This window comes from Dromiciops gliroides, chromosome 4, assembly GCF_019393635.1.
Source record: "Dromiciops gliroides isolate mDroGli1 chromosome 4, mDroGli1.pri, whole genome shotgun sequence".
Taxonomy (NCBI): domain Eukaryota; kingdom Metazoa; phylum Chordata; class Mammalia; order Microbiotheria; family Microbiotheriidae; genus Dromiciops; species Dromiciops gliroides.
Window position 1 is genome coordinate 336,428,870 of NC_057864.1, and position 17,686 is coordinate 336,446,555.

General features: G+C 40.7%; 1 protein-coding gene across 2 annotated transcripts in view; it reads right to left on the reverse strand.

Annotated features, from left to right (window-relative positions):
• Positions 1 to 17,686, reverse strand: part of RTN4IP1 (reticulon 4 interacting protein 1) — a 66,111-nt gene that overhangs the window by 23,699 nt on the left and 24,726 nt on the right. For both annotated transcript variants that reach the window (XM_044000701.1, XM_044000702.1), the window contains exons 5-7: positions 11,218 to 11,266; positions 8,488 to 8,624; positions 3,431 to 3,614 (exon numbers count right to left, since the gene is read on the reverse strand). In XM_044000701.1, coding sequence (XP_043856636.1) covers positions 3,431 to 3,614; positions 8,488 to 8,624; positions 11,218 to 11,266 — 370 coding nt within the window. The remainder of the gene's footprint in view (positions 1 to 3,430; positions 3,615 to 8,487; positions 8,625 to 11,217; positions 11,267 to 17,686) is intronic.

Genomic DNA, 17,686 nt, shown 5'->3' on the forward strand with positions numbered 1-17,686 from the left:
AGGGTTTAGGAGCAGTAAGTTTCAAAGAATTCAGAGGAAGAACAAGTAGGCTCAGGGCCTAAAACTACAAGAGACAGCCCAAGGTGGACAGGAAGCTCTCAAGAATGAAATTCTAGCGACCCACTTGCAAGCTATTTCTGAAGAGGAAAGGGGAGGCCTTTAAAGAGAGAGATGTGGTTACAGCAGGAGCCCAATGTCCAGACTAGTTTTTATGACATAAACTAATGGCACAGTGCTGTTCTGGCACTGAATGCTAAATATGACAAAAAGGGTGGTGGTGGCGGGAGTATGAGAGTTAGATCAAACTTTCTGAAGCAAATGGGAAACTAACAATAGATGGAGAGATGGAAAAATTCCCCAATTCTTACTTAGCTTCCACTTCTCTATCAAGAAGCATAACTTTTCAGATTGGATGGAGAGAATAAAATGATGAAGGAACTACATTCAAGGCAAGGGAGGAAATGGTTATGAATACTTAGGCACCTTCAGTGAGGTCAGCGTATCATCAGAGCTGGACAGACCATAGCCAGAGAACCAGACAAGATGGTGAAACGTAGGCTTGATGAAGGTATGGTTCAGTGCATTCAGAACTGATTAAATAGATGAATAGTTATTAATGGGTGGCCATCAACTTGGAAGGAAGCCTCCAGTGGAGTGGCCTAAAGATCTGTCCTTGTTCCCATTTCAGTCAACCTTCTTTTCAATGATCTGGACAGATAGCAAGCTTGTTAAATCTGCATATGACCCAAAACTAGGAAGGCCAACTCATAGTGAATGACAGAATCAAGGATTCAAAAATATATCAGCTGGCTGGAACATCTGGCCAAATCAAAACAGATGAAATTTAATGGGGATAAGGGGCAGCTAGGTGGTACAGTGGATAGAGCACTGCCCCTGGATTCAGGAGGACCCGAGTTCAAATCCGGCCTCAGACACTTAACACTTACTAGCTGTGTGACCCTGGGCAAGTCACTTAACCCCAATTGCCTCACCAAAAAAAAAAAAAAAAAAGAACTTTAATGGGGATAAATGTGAAATCCTATACCTGAGTTAAAAAAATTCACTTCCATAGTACTAGACTGAGGAGACGGTTAACATCAGTTCACGTGGAAAAGACATAGGGGTTTTAGTGGACTACAAGTTCAATGAGTCAACAATATGACACCCTATTATTGGCTATCTTGGCTCTGTGTTTAGAATGAAGCATCTACTTGTACTTTGCCCTTGCCAGGCTACATCTGGGATATACTAGGATATGCACTTTCTAGTGGCCATGGCATGCCTCCTCCAACTTCAGTCTATACCATGTAGCACTGAAGTTATCTTCTGGTTGGTAAGCATTTCAGATGCCCAGTCTCAGGCCACCATGCCACTCTCCAGACACCAAGATGCCATGACAACATGCAAATACTCTTCTCCCTACTTTCCAACTACAAATCTAAGAACAGTAATCAAATCAGTACTACCAACCCTGGCAAGAACATCTCAATGCCTTCTTACTCCAGTTACCATGCTCTCTGACTTCCCTCTCCAAATCAATACTTAGTGATCACCACTGCCCTGTATTTGTCATATTCCTATTAGAATGTAAGCTCTTTGAGGACAGGGACTGCCTTGATTGCTTATATTTGTATCCAGGGCTTAGCACAATGTCTGACACATAGAAAGTGCATAATAAACGTCCTTTTTTTTTTTTACATTTGCTCTTTTATTATTAATTCATTCATAATGTTCAGTTCTGAGCACATTTTGGGAAGGACAAAGACAAGATGGACTACATGTACCAAGAAGGTGAGAAAAGTGGAGGACTGAGAAATAGTTAAAAGAACAGAGTATTTAGCCTGGGGGGGAAAATGATTTGGGGAGGTGGAGCGGCAATAAGTCAATATCTTCAAGTGTCTGAAGGGCTTTTATATGGAAGAGGGTTAGACTTAGACTGTTTCTCCCTGCAGGGCAGAAATAGCCACAATAGAGAAAAGAGGGTTTGCTCTCACTAGAAGTACTTGAGCAGAGGCTAAGTGACGAGGTTCTTATAAGGGGAATCTTTTTTCCAGACACAAGTCCTGAGTTCCCTTCCAAATCTGAGACTCTATGAGCAAATACACCTCTAGGACTGTCCCTGGAAACTGAAGTTTGATGTTCTCCAAATCCTTTGGCAATCGACTGAGAGAAGAGGTATTATGTCACTCTGCCATGCGTTTTAGTAATTCCTTACTGAACAATACACTGACAAAGTGAAACTTTAATCTAAAAAAATATAACAGGACTTCTTTAATATATTTTCCAAATGCCTGGAAGGATTCTTTTCTCTTTTTTCCTCCTGTCCTATAGTTATAGGGGAGAGAAAGAAAGCAAATTGGTGGCATTAGGGGAGTCCTGGGGCATTACAATGAAGTTTTAACTATATGCACTTACTTTCTTTTCAAATTTATTCAGTCACTTATTTGTTTGTTTTTAAGTAATAAGCATTTTTATTTATAGTTTTAGCCTCCACTTTTGATCCCAACTGTATGCATTTTCAAGATGACATAAGAAACTACTTAAAAGTGTTTTCCCTCTGAGAAATTACTACCACTGGCTTTCAAATGATGGGGAGTTAAAAACAAGTCAAAGAAAGCAGTATTTGTTCAGCTTTCAGCAGAAGGCTGTGAAGGTGGGCACAGCAAGAGGTTAGATTGGGCTCTCAACAGTGAAACTGTCCAGAAAATTTACATTTAAGGACTTCTGGGCTTTGTGAAGGTATGGAGAGAGATGAGAGAAAGGAAAAGATCCTTATACATACATACACACACACACACACACACACACACACACACACACACACACACACACAAATATCTACCAGGTAGGGCTAGGTAGTATGCACTGTTCCTGGGTACATAAGTACACTGACGGAAAATAAAGAATCTCTCAGGTTTTTAAGTCCCTGGCTCCTATGTGTGCCTCACATAAGTAGAGGAGAAGTCTCTTATACCTTGTCTCTATTTCTTCTAAGTCAAAGGAGTTTATCACTAGTGGGCTTAGTTGGTTAAAGAATTATGCTGACAAAACTGGAGTCCAGAGTTTGAGTCTCTCGGGAATCAGTAAGCTTCCAAAGAGAAGAGGCCAAAGACAGCATCTTGTTTCTTTTAGCCATCTCAGAATAGGTTTTGCTGTTGGCAGGGGGCCCCAGTCGAGAGAATGTGGATGCATCAGCACATGTGGCCGATACAGAGAAAAAGCAAAGGATATGCCTTACAGACAGTGGGCCAGTCCCTCATGCACAAGGGACAGTACATGTTCTGCACGGAGAAAAGGGCAGAAGATTTTAAGGTAAAGGCAAAGGAGAAACAAGAGCCTGTAACCTAGAGAGGGTAAAGAAGACAAAAAGAAGTTGGTTGAGCTTTGTGAAGTCACAATCTGAGCATTAGATGCTTTCAGATCCTCCTACCTTTAGTGCCTTAGAGCCCATGGTAAATCCTGTTTGTACCATGCCATCTGCTATTCCGAGCTGGTCCATATTTAGCAGGAAAGGAGTGACCAGGGTCACATATGTGGCACCTGACCATTTCTTGAGATATTTTGGAGCCCAATCTTCAGTGCCTCCACCAACATTATCTAGGACAAAGTCAAACCTAGAGAGGAGAAAAACCAAGAGAGTCTGGTAAACCTTTATTCTGAATGGTGGGGTTAAGATGCAGTTGAGAGTATGGTATAACCAAGGAGTAGAAAACAATGTAATGGTTTTGCCGCATGTACTGAATGTAGCTCTGATATCCAGTCTCTATTGTGTGCCCATGTTAAGTGAGAAAGATTTATGTTGTGCTGGGAGTTTTCACAACCCCCCCCAACCCCCCCAAGCTCCCCCACCCCTGCCGGCGCCAAGTGCAAAGCATTCAAGAACAGAACAGGTCAAATGTGACCCACTGTGTTATTTCATTTCGTAAAGTTTTCACTTCCTAACTTAAAATTATTTCATTTCTAATATTTTTAAGAACTGTTTTAGTTTTGGAGAAAATAACCAAGGGTGCTGCCATTTACCCACATGAAACAAGTCATTTTTTTTTAAACAAGTCACTTTCTAAGAAAGATTTTCATTCTCTAATCCCATTTGACCACTGTCTTGCCTCCTAAGGATTTGCTTATAAAAGTTGACTTCCTAAGCTTCCTTACATAGGGTATTTTTGTTTGGCTTCATGTAAAATATTACTGGTGAGTCCAAACATGACTCCACAATAACCAAGATGCTTCATATCCAACAGTGCTTTGTCTCACTAAACATCATATTATCCAAGAACTCAGAGAATGTCATCTAAGAATGAAGCCCTGGAGCAAGGATGTCTGCCATACTTTGCAGACTGTCCCTGTATTTTTGTGTTGTGTTTTTTTAACATTAACAGTAGAGGCTCAGGAGTAGGCCACAGACACTTATGATCACAGATTTAAAACTGGAAGAAGCCTCAGAGGCTTAGTCAAAATCCTATCACTTTTAGGGACAGCTAGGTGGCGCAGTGGATAAAGCACCAACCCTGGATTCAGGAGTACCTGAGTTCAAATCCGGCCTCAGACACTTAACGCTTACTAGCTGTGTGACCCCGGGCAAGTCACTTAACCCCAACTGCCTCCCTAAAAAAAAAAAAAATCCTATCACCTTTATAGATGAGGAAACTGAGGGCCAATGCCCTTGGATCTTGTCTAAGGTCACTAAGATAGTAAACAGCCAAATGGAATTTGAACCAAAGTCCTCTGCTCCAAAGCTAGTATACTTTTTGCCAGACCATGCTGTTTGAATTTCAGCCAACCAGGAATAAGGTTTCTAAATTAAATCAGAAGGTAGATATGTCCCACAGACCCGTTCCTCATCACTGAGATAGGAAAGAACACTGGGTTTAGACTCTAAAGATCTGAGTTTGAATCCCGGTTCTGCTACTGGCTACCTCTGTGAAGGAAAAAGTCCCTTTCTCTGTCTAGGCCTCAGCTTCTTTATCTGTAAAGTTGATCTAAGTGGCCTCTAAATGTCCTCCCAGTTTTATATCTAGGATCCTAGGATATGCCAAGTTGCACAAGTCCTTGCAAGGCGCCTGAGGTGCATTCCATATCGATGCCTTAACTACGTCATCGTACAAAAGGAAAGATCACACCCCCATTCCCCAGAACTACGAGGATTACGAGAGCATGGGTTTAGAGCTGGAAGGGACCGCTACACCAACTGCCCCTCCCCTCATCTTACAGATGAGAAAACTCAGGTCCAAGGAAATGACTTGAACAAAGTCACACCAATAGTGAGTGCCAGAGACAGGATTCAAAGTCCTGTTCTTTGACTTCAAACCAGTATTCTTTTCCAACAGACTTCAAAAGATGCAGCAGCCTGCCATACTTACTGGCTAAAAAGGAAACAAGACAAGAATTGCTTTTTCATAAATCCTTTTCCCTTCCCAGCTTCATCAAATGACAAAGTCAGATAGTGAGACTCTTGGAATCTATGACTGATTCTGCACAACAAATGAAACCCCTGTGTGAGGACAGTATAAAAAGTGGTCAAAGGCTAAGGGATGTCAAGCCTTGTGGACTGCAGTTTAGTTAGACTAATGCTCCCAAGACTGGGGAAGGAGCTGTTCATTTGCTAATTTCTTAACAGGAAATATTTTCTGAAAATGACTTCATTCTCTTGAACATAAATTTGTATCTTTAGGCACATGTGAAATACAAAGCAGATGGGCTGTCAGCCTATCACCACCAGTCTTAGTATAAAACTGCTTTCCCAAGGGTCCCAAAACAGAAGTGGCCAGAACAGTCAGCTCAGTCTCCTCCCTATTAGGAGCCCAATGGAGCGACCAGGGGCTCCAAGTGCTTTCCCAGACTCAAACCCTTGGATCAGCTTGGCCATCCTGCAGGAGAGTTGAGGCATGTGAGTAACAGAGGCCTCCTTGGCATGGGCTTCACGGGAGCGGTGGTGGGGCAGACTCCTTCCTCTACCCTCTAAGACAGTGCTAAGGCAGGATGAGTCATTTCTAGTAACATTTATTTATCAGCTAAAATGGCATTAAAGAAGATGGGATAACATCTGTTTTGCCCCTGCTCCCCTAGAATGTGAGCCCCATAGCAGTAAGACTTGTCTTTTTTTTCCTATTTTCATACCCAGGGATTAATGCAGTAAGCACCTAATAAGGGCAGCAAGGTAGCATAGTAGATGGAGTGTCAGGCCTGGACAGGCCTGACCTCAGACAGTTATTAGCTGTGGGACCCAGGGAAAGTCACTTAACCCTGTTTGCCTCAGTTCCTCATCTGTAAAATAAGCTGGAGAAGGAAATGGCAAACCACTCTGCCAGTACCTCTGCCAAATGGGGTCACAAAGAGCTGGAAATGACTGAAAAAAAAGATTGAACTTAATAAATGCTCTGTTTGTGCCATCATTCATCCCCACCTCCTAGGACCACCAGAACTGGTGGCAATACTTCAGACCAGTGAGACAAACTGTTGCCCAGTCTGGCTCTCCAGAACCTTGACATGTGAGGTCTACAACTGACCAGCTACCCACTACCATCTGCAGTAGCCTAAAGTAGTAATTAAGGAACTGAACTACACATTTCTATTGGCTCTGCATCCTCGAGCAAGTGACAACTCAGTCTCAGAGGCTTGGGATAATGGACATCGTGTTGGACTTGACTTCAAATTCCACCACCAATGCTTAATAGCTATGTGATCATGGGCAAGGAACTCAACCTTTCTGAGCCTTGGTTTCCCCAACTTCAAAATAGGGTTAATAGTAACAACAGTATCTATGGGGTTGTTAGGAGATTGCAATGAGATAGGTTATATAAAGCACTTTGCAAATCTTAAACATCTATTCATTATAACTGTATTACAGCCTTCAAAGAACTGCTGTGATGAAAGCAATGTGTGAGCAGTAAAGCATTATAGAAACATGAACTGTTAAAAAAAAATCACTATGATCCGGCGCATAACAAACCAAGAGCAAAAAGAGCAAAAAGTGTTTACTTTCTTTTTAAGTGACTCTGTCCCAAGAGCAAACTTAGCCAAAGAACACCCTTTGAGCCCCATGGCCACACTGCTCAGTCCATTGTCTCTGCTGAAGCCTTGCCCTGGGAAGTCCCTGACCTCGGAACATTCACCTAGACTGCTTGTGGCAGGGCAGCTGAGTGGGGAGGGCTCATCTCTATCTCTACATCTGGGGCTTGCTTGGTAAACATCAAGCAAACACATGAGACTTGAACTTAGGCAACTCTCCATGTTGCCATTTAAACACGGGCCCTTCCTTCTGTTTCTGTTGTGGTCTTATGATGTCAAAACACTGGAGAGGAGGGAGGATGGAAGCATGAATTCAGTAAGCACCTATGATGTGCCAGGCACTGTGCTAAGAGCTTCACAAGTATTAGCTCATTCCAGGTCCACAATCACCTTGCAAAGCAGGCGCTATTATTAGGCCCATTTTGCAGGTGAGGAAACTGAGGCATAGAGAAGGTAAGTGACTTGCCCAGGGTCACACAGCTAGTAAATGTCTGAAGCTGGATTGACACTCAGGTCTTCCTGATGATTTCTTGCCTGTATCTACTGAGCCTCCCTGAGGTACGCAGGAAAAGAACAAGGGTTATGGTGTTGGCCATGTATTATATAAATGACACTGCCTCACAGAGTACCCAGATCCTATAGGGATGGAAGTCAAAGAACAGAATTCAGAGCCAATCCTAAGCACACTCTTCTCAAAAACTAGCCACAGGGCAATGAGTTCGGAAAGGACGACTGAAAAACATGAGGCAAGTCAAATATCACCAGCAATTATCTAGAAAGCACATAGACGGCTAGGTTATATTAAAAACAGTAAAAACCTTACTAGCTGTGTGACCTTGGGCAAGTCACTTAAGCCTCACTGCCCCACCCAAAATAAATAAATAAATGAATGAAAACTATCTTAAAAAAAAAACAACAGTAAAAAGGGCAAAAACAGCAAGCAAGCCAGACTGACTTCTTTTTTGCTTGTTTGTTTGTTTTTTGGGGGTTTTTTTTGGTGAGGCAATTGGGGTTAAGAAACTTGCCCAGGGTCACACAGCTAATCAGTGTCAAGTGTCTGAAGCCAAATTTGAACTCAGGTCCTCCTGACTCCAGGGCTGGTACTCTACTGCACCACCTAGCCACCCCCAGACTGACTTTTTTTTTTTTTTGCAGGGCAATAGGGGTTAAGTGACTTGCCCAGGGTCACACAGCTAGTAAGTGCTAAGTGTCTGAGGCTGGATTTGAACTCAGGTACTCCTGAATCCAGGGCCGATGCTTTATCCATTTCACCACCTAGCTGCCCCCCCCCGCCCCCACCCCCTCCCAGACTGACTTCTAATGATAAAAAGGGGATTTCTTTACAGAGAAACCTCTCTACAGCTATAACTACAGACCAGAGTAATACTTGGTCACCAAGTTGTCCTAGGCACAGGCCACCCTGGTCTGCCCAAAGCCTTATCTCCTCTCTCCCCACTGTGAAAGTGTACCCATACATACAGTTCCAAGGATTTCAACTGTTCTTCCACATTTCCAGATTTGTAATCAATTACATCGTCTGCTCCAAGCTTCTTTACAAGGTCTGCGGCATCTCCAGAACAAACTGCTGTCACATGGGCACCCCATGCTTTCAATACCTAGAAAATAATTTTTTTAAAGGCAATAAATTTTTAGGGACTGTCAGCTTAATCTCTGGAGGAGATTAAGTGCTTCATTCTCAAGAGAACAAAAGGAAGTCACCTGTGAGAGAAGCCAAACAAGTAAACGTTCATTTACTAAGAAAACCTCACAAAACATATCTCATTTTCACACTGCTTGTTGACTGACATTGTCAGAAAACGACAGTAACAACAACTATAACTAAGGGAAGGAAATATTCCCTATTATTTCCCACTAGAGAGGTAGAGTAGAGTAATAGATAGAGAGCTGGTCTCAGTTAGGAAGCCCTGGGCTTTCTCACAATCACTGTGTGACCTTGGGCAAGTAGCTGGAAAGTCAGCGACTCAGACAACTCTGAAATACAGAGCCAATGCAGATCTCCACAATAGAGGGAATTGTCCTCATCAGTAATTCACTATCCCAATGAAATCACAGGTCTGGGCCAACAAGACACCAACAAATGCACTGCCTCAGCAGAAGACATGCAGAGCTCCACCTCAGTGGTAAGCTCTAAGACTCATGATGGGAAAAGTCTGACCTTTGACACAAACTGGCTGTGTGTGCCCCTGGGCATGTAGTTTAACCTCTCAGGGCTTCAAGTCACTCTCTGATTCTAAGTGGCAGGGCAGCTGCTGGTCTACCATAATAGGAAGGCTTCATCACCAGTCCTTCTCTACACTAATGAAGTTATAGTCCTGGACCAAAAAATCATTTTTTAAATTAATAAAAGCAATGACCACTAACATTTTAAGGTCTATGATGCATTTTACGTTTATCATCTCCTGAAATCAGACCTTGCTGGCATGTATGTATCACCGTTAACACTTCTGTAGTCCTGTCTCTGGACAGCTCAAAGACTCCGGTACACCTTCTCTTAGCTATTCAGTAACAAATGAGGAGAGGCTTTGTCATCTAAGTACTTGGCTCATGTCATTTGCTGGAATAAGAAGACTTTCTAAAGGTGTAGTGAGAAAGGATGAGAGGATCACAGATTTAGTGCTAAAAGGGCCCTTAGAGATTATGGAAAGGATTTGAATCCAAGTCTTCTTACTCCAAATCCAGCACATTTTCCTCTGTATGACACTGTCCCTCTGAGGTACGCCAGTTAACCAAGCTTACCATCTCCCATGTACACAGAGCAGTGATTCTCTACCAGGGTTCCACAGAGGAGTCTGTGGATAAATTTTAGGGAATCTGTGAAGCTGAATGGGGGAAAAAATTACATCCTTATTTTCATTAACCTTAAAGTGAAATTTAGCATTTCCCTTAATTATGATTAGAAGCAACAAAGTAATGTTAAGATTTATCAGACTATCACAAAAAAGGTCAAGAATCCCCAGCTCTGAGAGTAAGCTATAGTCTAGAATTAGAATTAAACAGAAATAAGAGCCAAATTCTAATTTTTGTCTAAGTTAAATGGCAAGAATATTTTAGAAAACTGCTGCATTTTTTTCCCTAATCAATTACAGTGTTAGCAATACCTTTCAGTTTTCCTGAAGCTTCATACTTAGGGCTATTTGAATCATCTCCTATCACTGATCACTAAGGCAGGATACAATTCAGTCTCCTGATAACTAAAGGTCATGGCTGGTCAGGTGTTAACCTTGCCTGTTCATGAACTTCACCAGAAACTTCTTTACTCTCATAGCTCATATAGTCACAAAAAAAGGGCTTTGAAACTGCATGAAAATTTCTGCCATTTCCCGCAACCTTGCCCTACACCTACTTTCTCCAAGCAATAAAGGCTATTGTGTTTATATCCTGGCAATCTGGAAAAAAAAAAATTCAAGGGTGAAATTGTTTAAAATGTATTTCCTTCAAGGGCTGAAGTCAAAAGCAGCTTGAGTGTAATGGCATATTGCTTTCAAAAGTAAGTCCCTAATTAGATGCAAATGTGTTAAGAATGTGTTTTAGGATGAATAGCTCATTAGTGACCATCGCTTGACCAATATTAAAATAAACCTGAAACTATCAAGAAAAAAGCAAATTGCTTTCTAAGCACCTACTTACATTAATTTTGTGTGTATACACACACACACACACACACACACACACACACACACACACAGAGCTATCTAAGGAGAGGGGGAGGGAAGACAGTGAGGAAGGAAAAAAAGAGAGCAAGTATGAAAGCATTAAGTCATTAAGAATAATTTATACCACATGGTGAAACAATTCAATAATATTTTTTGGCCCTTTTTCCCTTAAGAATTTAAATAGTTTTTCTTCTACTTGGAGCTACTTAGTACTTTCACTGTGTATACCTTAATAAAGAACAACTGGCCAAAATAATTTCAACTTTAGGAGTTTTTCTACCAAATGGTCAACTTTCATATCTTCCCCTCTTTTACAGGTCCTTTTCTTTCCTATTTTCTTTTCCCCCATTTGTTAAGTGAAGGAAAGCACCTGGAAAAGTTAAGACCCTCCATATTAGTAAATTTTTCTCCTTGATGAATCATATTGGGAAGAGTGGATAATGCTTATTCCCCTTCTTCTCTAGGCTCTATAGAATGTCTATAAAATGCAGATTTACATATTTAAATAAATTACAAGGTAAATAGAATGCTTTACCTGTGTAGCAAAGGTACCAATTCCACCTGAAGCTCCCAAAATTAAAACACTGTAATGCAAAAGAAATTACAATCATTAATAATACATTCAGCAAGAATACAAGTCAATTAACAAACAGGCAACAATATTTCATTGCTATTGAATGAGATGCTCTTACCTCACTAAGGTACTCCCTGACAATTTGCTAGTTTGGTAAGGTGCATTCATTTAAGGTCACTAGGATTTACTGGACTGGGGCCATTTACCAAAGGACGCTGCTGATTTTAAAGAGTTGATATGAGTTCGAAAAGCTTAACCTGACTCACAGTGTGAGCTTTTAGAAACTGCACTTGTAGCTGGAGACTTGAAGGAGAAGGGACAAGGCTGTATTTGGGAACTTCACACTGGAGGTCCCTATGAAATTTCCATTGACAGATCACAGAAGGCTACTCGGTAAGTTTTTTGGTACTACTATTAATACCAACTTTGAATTAGCTTCTCACTCTGAAAAAATATATATTAGTAGCGAACTTGGAATCAAAGCAATTCTTCCTTCAAATTTTTTCTACAATAGTTAATTTCAATTTCAAAGAATTTCAGGATTTTTAAGTTGGACCACAGAAATCATGTAATCCTGACCCTCACTGTACAAACAAGGATCTAAAGCAGAGAGAGTCAACTGGAAGGAGAAAGGCATTATTAAACCTATCTTACAAATAAGTATAAAAACACATCCACATTATACTAAAAAAAAAGTCACTAAACCTTTTGACCCTGTGGTGCTAACTAGGCACATACTCATGGAGACTGGAGAGAAATTCCCATATTACAAGAATATTTGTTGTGGCACTTTTTGTAATAACAAGTAACTGAAAGGAAAGTGGGTACCCATTTATTGGGGAAAGGCTAAACAAGATGCAACTTATGAATGTAATGGGATATTGTAATATGAGCAATTTGGAGAAACTTGGAAAGACTTCTGGGAACTGACACAGAACAAAGCAAGCAGAACCAGATTATTGGCATAATGACTACAATAATGAAAAGGAAAAGAACAATGAAAGACGTCAGATCTTTAATCAATGCAGTGTTCAATCATGAGGTTAGAGAAGTGATGTAATGGATGATAGAGGTGGAATGAAGCATAAATTTTCAGATTGGGATGATACTGTATATATTTGTTGAAAGGAAGATTTCTATGGGGAAAGGATGAGTGGTGTGAAGAGTCACTGAAGTGAAAGTAATGTAGAAAAAAGATCAACTGAATAATTAAGAAATATCTACATATGAAAAGTACTGTCAGGGGCAGCTAGGTGGCGCAGTGGATAGAGCACTGGCCCTGGAGTCAGGAGTACCTGAGTTCAAATCCGGCCTCAGACACTTAACACTTACTAGTTGTGTGACCCTGGGCAAGTCACTTAACCCCAATTGCCTCACTTAAAAAAAAAAAAAAGAAAGAAAAGTACTGTCTTGCTCTTCTCTACAGGAGATGCAGTTAAATGAAATTAGCATCCAAGGCCCTCACTGCATAATGAGGCCCATCTCTTCCTTCAGCGTTATCTCCTATTCATTATACATCCTCTGCTCCAACCAAAATGGTCTACTCAATCACATCAGGCATGTTTTTGCATCCATGGCTTAGCTCACAGATTCCTTTTCCCTCTTCCTTTCCTTAACCCAACCAATCTAGAAGTCCTCTTTTCTTTTGTCTTTTCATGTCCTACCTTTCCTCAAGGTCCAAGGAAAGTCATTTCTCTACCTTGAAGCCTGCTTTTGATAATCACTGATTAGACTGTGTATGTATACACATATTTATGTATCTATGTACATAATCAGCTGCATAAGTAGAAGGGACCTAAGACACCATCTAGTTCAACCAAAAGATAAATAATCTTTCATATGTGTGTTTGTGTATATATGTATATGTACACAGATGCTTTTATGTTAAATTGAGAAATTACTAATAGTTAAATCATGAGGGACACTATGGTATAGTGGAACTGGAATGGAGACAGGGTGACCTAGGCTGAAGTCCAACCTTTAAAACCTGTGGTGGCCCTGGACAAGCGTTAAAGCGTTTAACTTCTCAAGCTTCTAGGAAACTCTCTAGGTCTAGTATCGCTTTCCATTGTTAGAAGTGACTCCTCACTAATGAAATTACAGTTCTAGTTCCCTAATAACTTATCCCTAAATCATACAGACAGCTATAAGCAAGACAACAGACAAACCTGGACTGTTTCCATGGCCAAAGTACCAAATCTAATGCCTGACCACTTTGCAAGTCATTTTTTACTTCTACAATTTCCAGTGTGTTTTTTGCCCTGATCACAAACACTGGTGAATTTATTAAGACACATTTTTGAATTCCTAGACAGTGATGGCAAATGTCATAGCATTGAATTTTACAATATGTGAATAAGTCACGAAATAAACAGCAACAGGACATCTGATGCTAATGATGCATCACAATATCTTCCAGGAATAGATTAGAAAATCCATTCTGCACTTATCCTCACTTTATAAATGAGGCAGAGAAAAATTGTTACATGTACAAAAATCTGCCTTTGAATGAGTGTTAATCAGAGAGGGAAAACCAGCCTCAAACTCAATAGTTTTTTTTTGTTGTTTCCCCAACTATACTGTAAGAACTCCTGAGAGCAGGCACCTTTTGTCCTGCTTTGTTCCTCAGTGGTTAGTAAAGAGCCCCATATCTGAGCAGTTCTTAAGAAGTGCCTATGGCAACCCAATAAATCAAATCGGCACCCTGGGAAAAAGTACTACTTCGCCTAGGTAAATGGTCACTGATCTCTAAATCTGCATTTAAAATTAAATCCAGTAAAGGGAATCTTGAAATTAGCTTTCAGTTCTCAAGTTGGGACACGTGGATAGAAAAGAAACCACCCTATGTGAATGTAATGAATTAATACAGTTTAATTAAATTAAATTAAAATAAGAAATGATGAATGGAGTATGTTCAATGAAACGCTGCTAAACTTATATGAACTGATGCAGACTGATGTAAGCCAAATCATGAGAGAACAATCTACCCAATGACTACAACAATTTGAATGGAAAGAACAACAACAAATCCTGAACATTATGGAATTATAATGACCAAGCCTGGCCTCAGAGAAGAGATGTGAAAATGTGCCTTCTTGCTTTTGTATACACATGGGGCTTTTTTGGGAGGGAAAATGGGGGTGGGGGTTTGGGGGGGCAGGAGAGGAAGGGGTTGGAAAGAAACTGATGGGACTATGAGTACATATGCTGTCAATAGGCACAGAAAATATCATGGGTTGTTTTTTTTTTTTAATCTTTGTTGTAAGGGAAGTCTTGAATAGGGGAAGGGGAATGACAGGAAAGCAAAAAGCAATAAAACTTTAAAAATAGAAAAGAAAGCACCAGACTTCTGGGTTAATGTCTGATCAAGTTAGCTTTAGTCCTATTACTTACTCTCCATAATCTTGCCTATCATTAAAATTCATGGAATCATAGAATTTTAGGACTGGAAAGAGCCCTGAAGATAACTAGACTGAATCCCCTAATTTTCTGATGAGATCCTTCTGCTTTTCCAGACCTCATTCTCCTCCAAATGAAAACCAGATCCTGGCCAAAGGACTTCCCTCCAATTGTCCCCATTTAGACTCAGTGAAACCAAACGTATCATCATCCTTTCCCCTGACCCTCTATCCAAAGTAGAGGAATCTGACTTAGGAACTAACTCTAACAGGGATGTGGCTCCTACAGAAAGGACGTGTCACCTTCTCCAACTAGAAGGGCCTATTTCCCAGCTCTGCCTCACTGCTCAAAGAGGGAAGCCTAAAGCACCCCAGAAGGGCATTTCCGTTCCCTGGCTGCAACTCTAGCTTCACCAACAGGGCCTCTCAGCAGAGCCTGAGCCTCTTCTGTGGAGGCTTCAGTTCACAAATGAACTGATGGCGCCCCAAAGTGCAAAATGAACAGCTGACAGGTGAGGTTTGGTAGGCTGACTGCCTAGGGCCAACATGGGGCCGTGATTTCTCTCAAGGTCCTGGCAGCTCCAAGCTGTGGGAGTCATTCAGAACACAAGCTCAAACAAATAAATAAATAATCCAGGTAAAAAGATTAGAGCTAAGGTACTTGGCTAAATGAATGCAGATGCCAGAAGGAAAGTGGTCCTTTCAGGATTCTAAACTACACAGTGGGATGGGATAATTACCACTGTTGGACCCTCCCAAGCTCTTCTGAGGGAGAAAGAAAAGACTGCTGACAGTTCCTGAAAGATCACTGGCAGAATATTAATTCATGCATTCAACAAACACCTTGTTTTAATAAACTTGATGGGAGACTGCATTCATCCCACAAATATTTATGGAGCCCGTATATATCATGTGAAGAGCACTCTCCCAGGTGACATATTTGTTGTGGTACACACACCAGATGTGACGAGCACCATGCAACATCATTGGAAATGAAATGAACTATTCATCAAGAAGCAGGAAATGACTCGTTATTGACGCTGCTGTTTCAGAATTGGCTTCCTGTGTAGTCAGAGCACTGAACGGTTACAGCCATCACCCAAGTGAACACCAAACTACAAGAAAGGATCGACAGATGAGAGGACAGTGAGATAATGGCAGCTCCAATTCAGCTATCTAGAGACGAAAAATGAATTATTACAGAGTAAGACGAAAACCTTCATAGGACTATGACATGGAAGCCAAAGGAGGAGAGACTAGGTTAAAGGAGAGGGTGGCCAAGTGGAACAAAAACTACAGAAAGTTTAAAAAACAACTACAGAAAGTTCAGGAGAATGAAGAGTGAGAAAAGAAGCAATTAAGTTGCTAAGTGAGTTAATTGGTAACCTCTGAGAAAACTTTCAACAGAGTGGTGGGGTTGGAAGCTCTATTCTAGGGAGTAGAGGCAGTGGGTGTCAGAACCATAGCTTGGGAGAAGAGCCAGGTCAAGTGAAGGTTTTCTCCATTCATTTCCAATGAAAAGAAATAAAATAATCTGGAGGCCCCTTTGGATCTGACATGGCAGGGATCAGAACTAGAACAATTTATACAGGAATAGCAAACGTCAAGAAGCACAACTTTGAAAGACTTAACTCTATTCAGTACAATGACCAGAGGACCTGCGTGGAGTTCCCCACCTCCTCAAAGAAATGTGAGAGACAGCAGGTGTAAAAAGAGAGACATTCTTGGACATGGCCACTGAGTGCATTCATTATGCTTGGCAATGCTTCTTTGTTACAAGCCTTTAAAAAAAAATTACTTTCCCTAGGGTTTTCAACTTGAAGGTGGGTTTGAGATGGGGAACAGAGGTTGGCAATAGTGATGCAAAGAAGGGCTATTGAACCATCTTTTTTTTTTTAAAGAGCTGAGCTGAGAACAGAAGGCAGTTCAGAAGGAAGCATAGACAAGTAGGATGGTTTTGAAAGTGATGTGTAGATTTTATCATATATTTTCAAAAATCAAGCTGTATAAAATGTGAAATTATGGTTTCACAGAAAATTATTTATGCTCTTCCATGTAGACGGAAATGATTTTTTTGGTACTCAAGTTTAAAGAATATTTTAAATAATTTTAAGACCACCACACTATGTTGCCTACTATCATCATAGCTCCCTGACAGGCAGAGGCCCCAGCCAACTAGTGTCAATACCTAGCATAATTTCCCTTCCTATTATGCTAATCCTAATAATTTAGAATCAATTATTTCCAAAGCCCTTTCTTTATTCCCCTTCTCCCTGTATTTTCTTTTCTTTCTTTCTTTTTTTTTTTAGTGAGGCAATGGGGGTTAAGTGACTTGCCCAGGGTCACACAGCTAGTAAGTGTTAAGTGTCTGAGGCCAGATTTGAACTTAGGAAGATGAATCTTCCTAGGTCCAGTCCCACCACTCTCTACATTGAGCCACCTAACTGCCCCAAATAGAATAACAAAGAATAATTCTGAGCCAAGAAACATCAAAAAAGGGTGTCTTAAATGCTCAGATTTCCTCACCAAGAGAAGTGTTGATTTCTGTTCTCTGAGGAAATGAATTTTGTTTATATATGTGTATCTCATCACCTGAAGGTGGCCAAGGGGTGATTTTTTTTGGGGGGGAGGGCTTTAATGATTCATGATGAATGTCTATTAATTGATGAAAGGATTGGGATAGCTTGTACTATGCATTTGGTGGAGGGGAAATCTTCCCTCTGATGATGAAGAGAACCCACTGATGAACTCACAGGCACTTAGAAGTATTGGAATACGTATATATATATATATATATGTGTGTGTGTGCATGAATATATATGTACATAATATATTCATGATAGGGAGAACTGGATAAGGAGTAGGACTATGATTTTAATGTTGCAGGGAGCACTCAGCAAGGAATCTCTACCCAAGCAATTGTTACTTTCTCTGCAGTTTATAGTTTAAGGGAGTTGCATGAGGCACTGAGAGATTCAGTGCATTTTCTAGGGTCATTATATGTATGACAGTATAGAGATAGCATATGTATG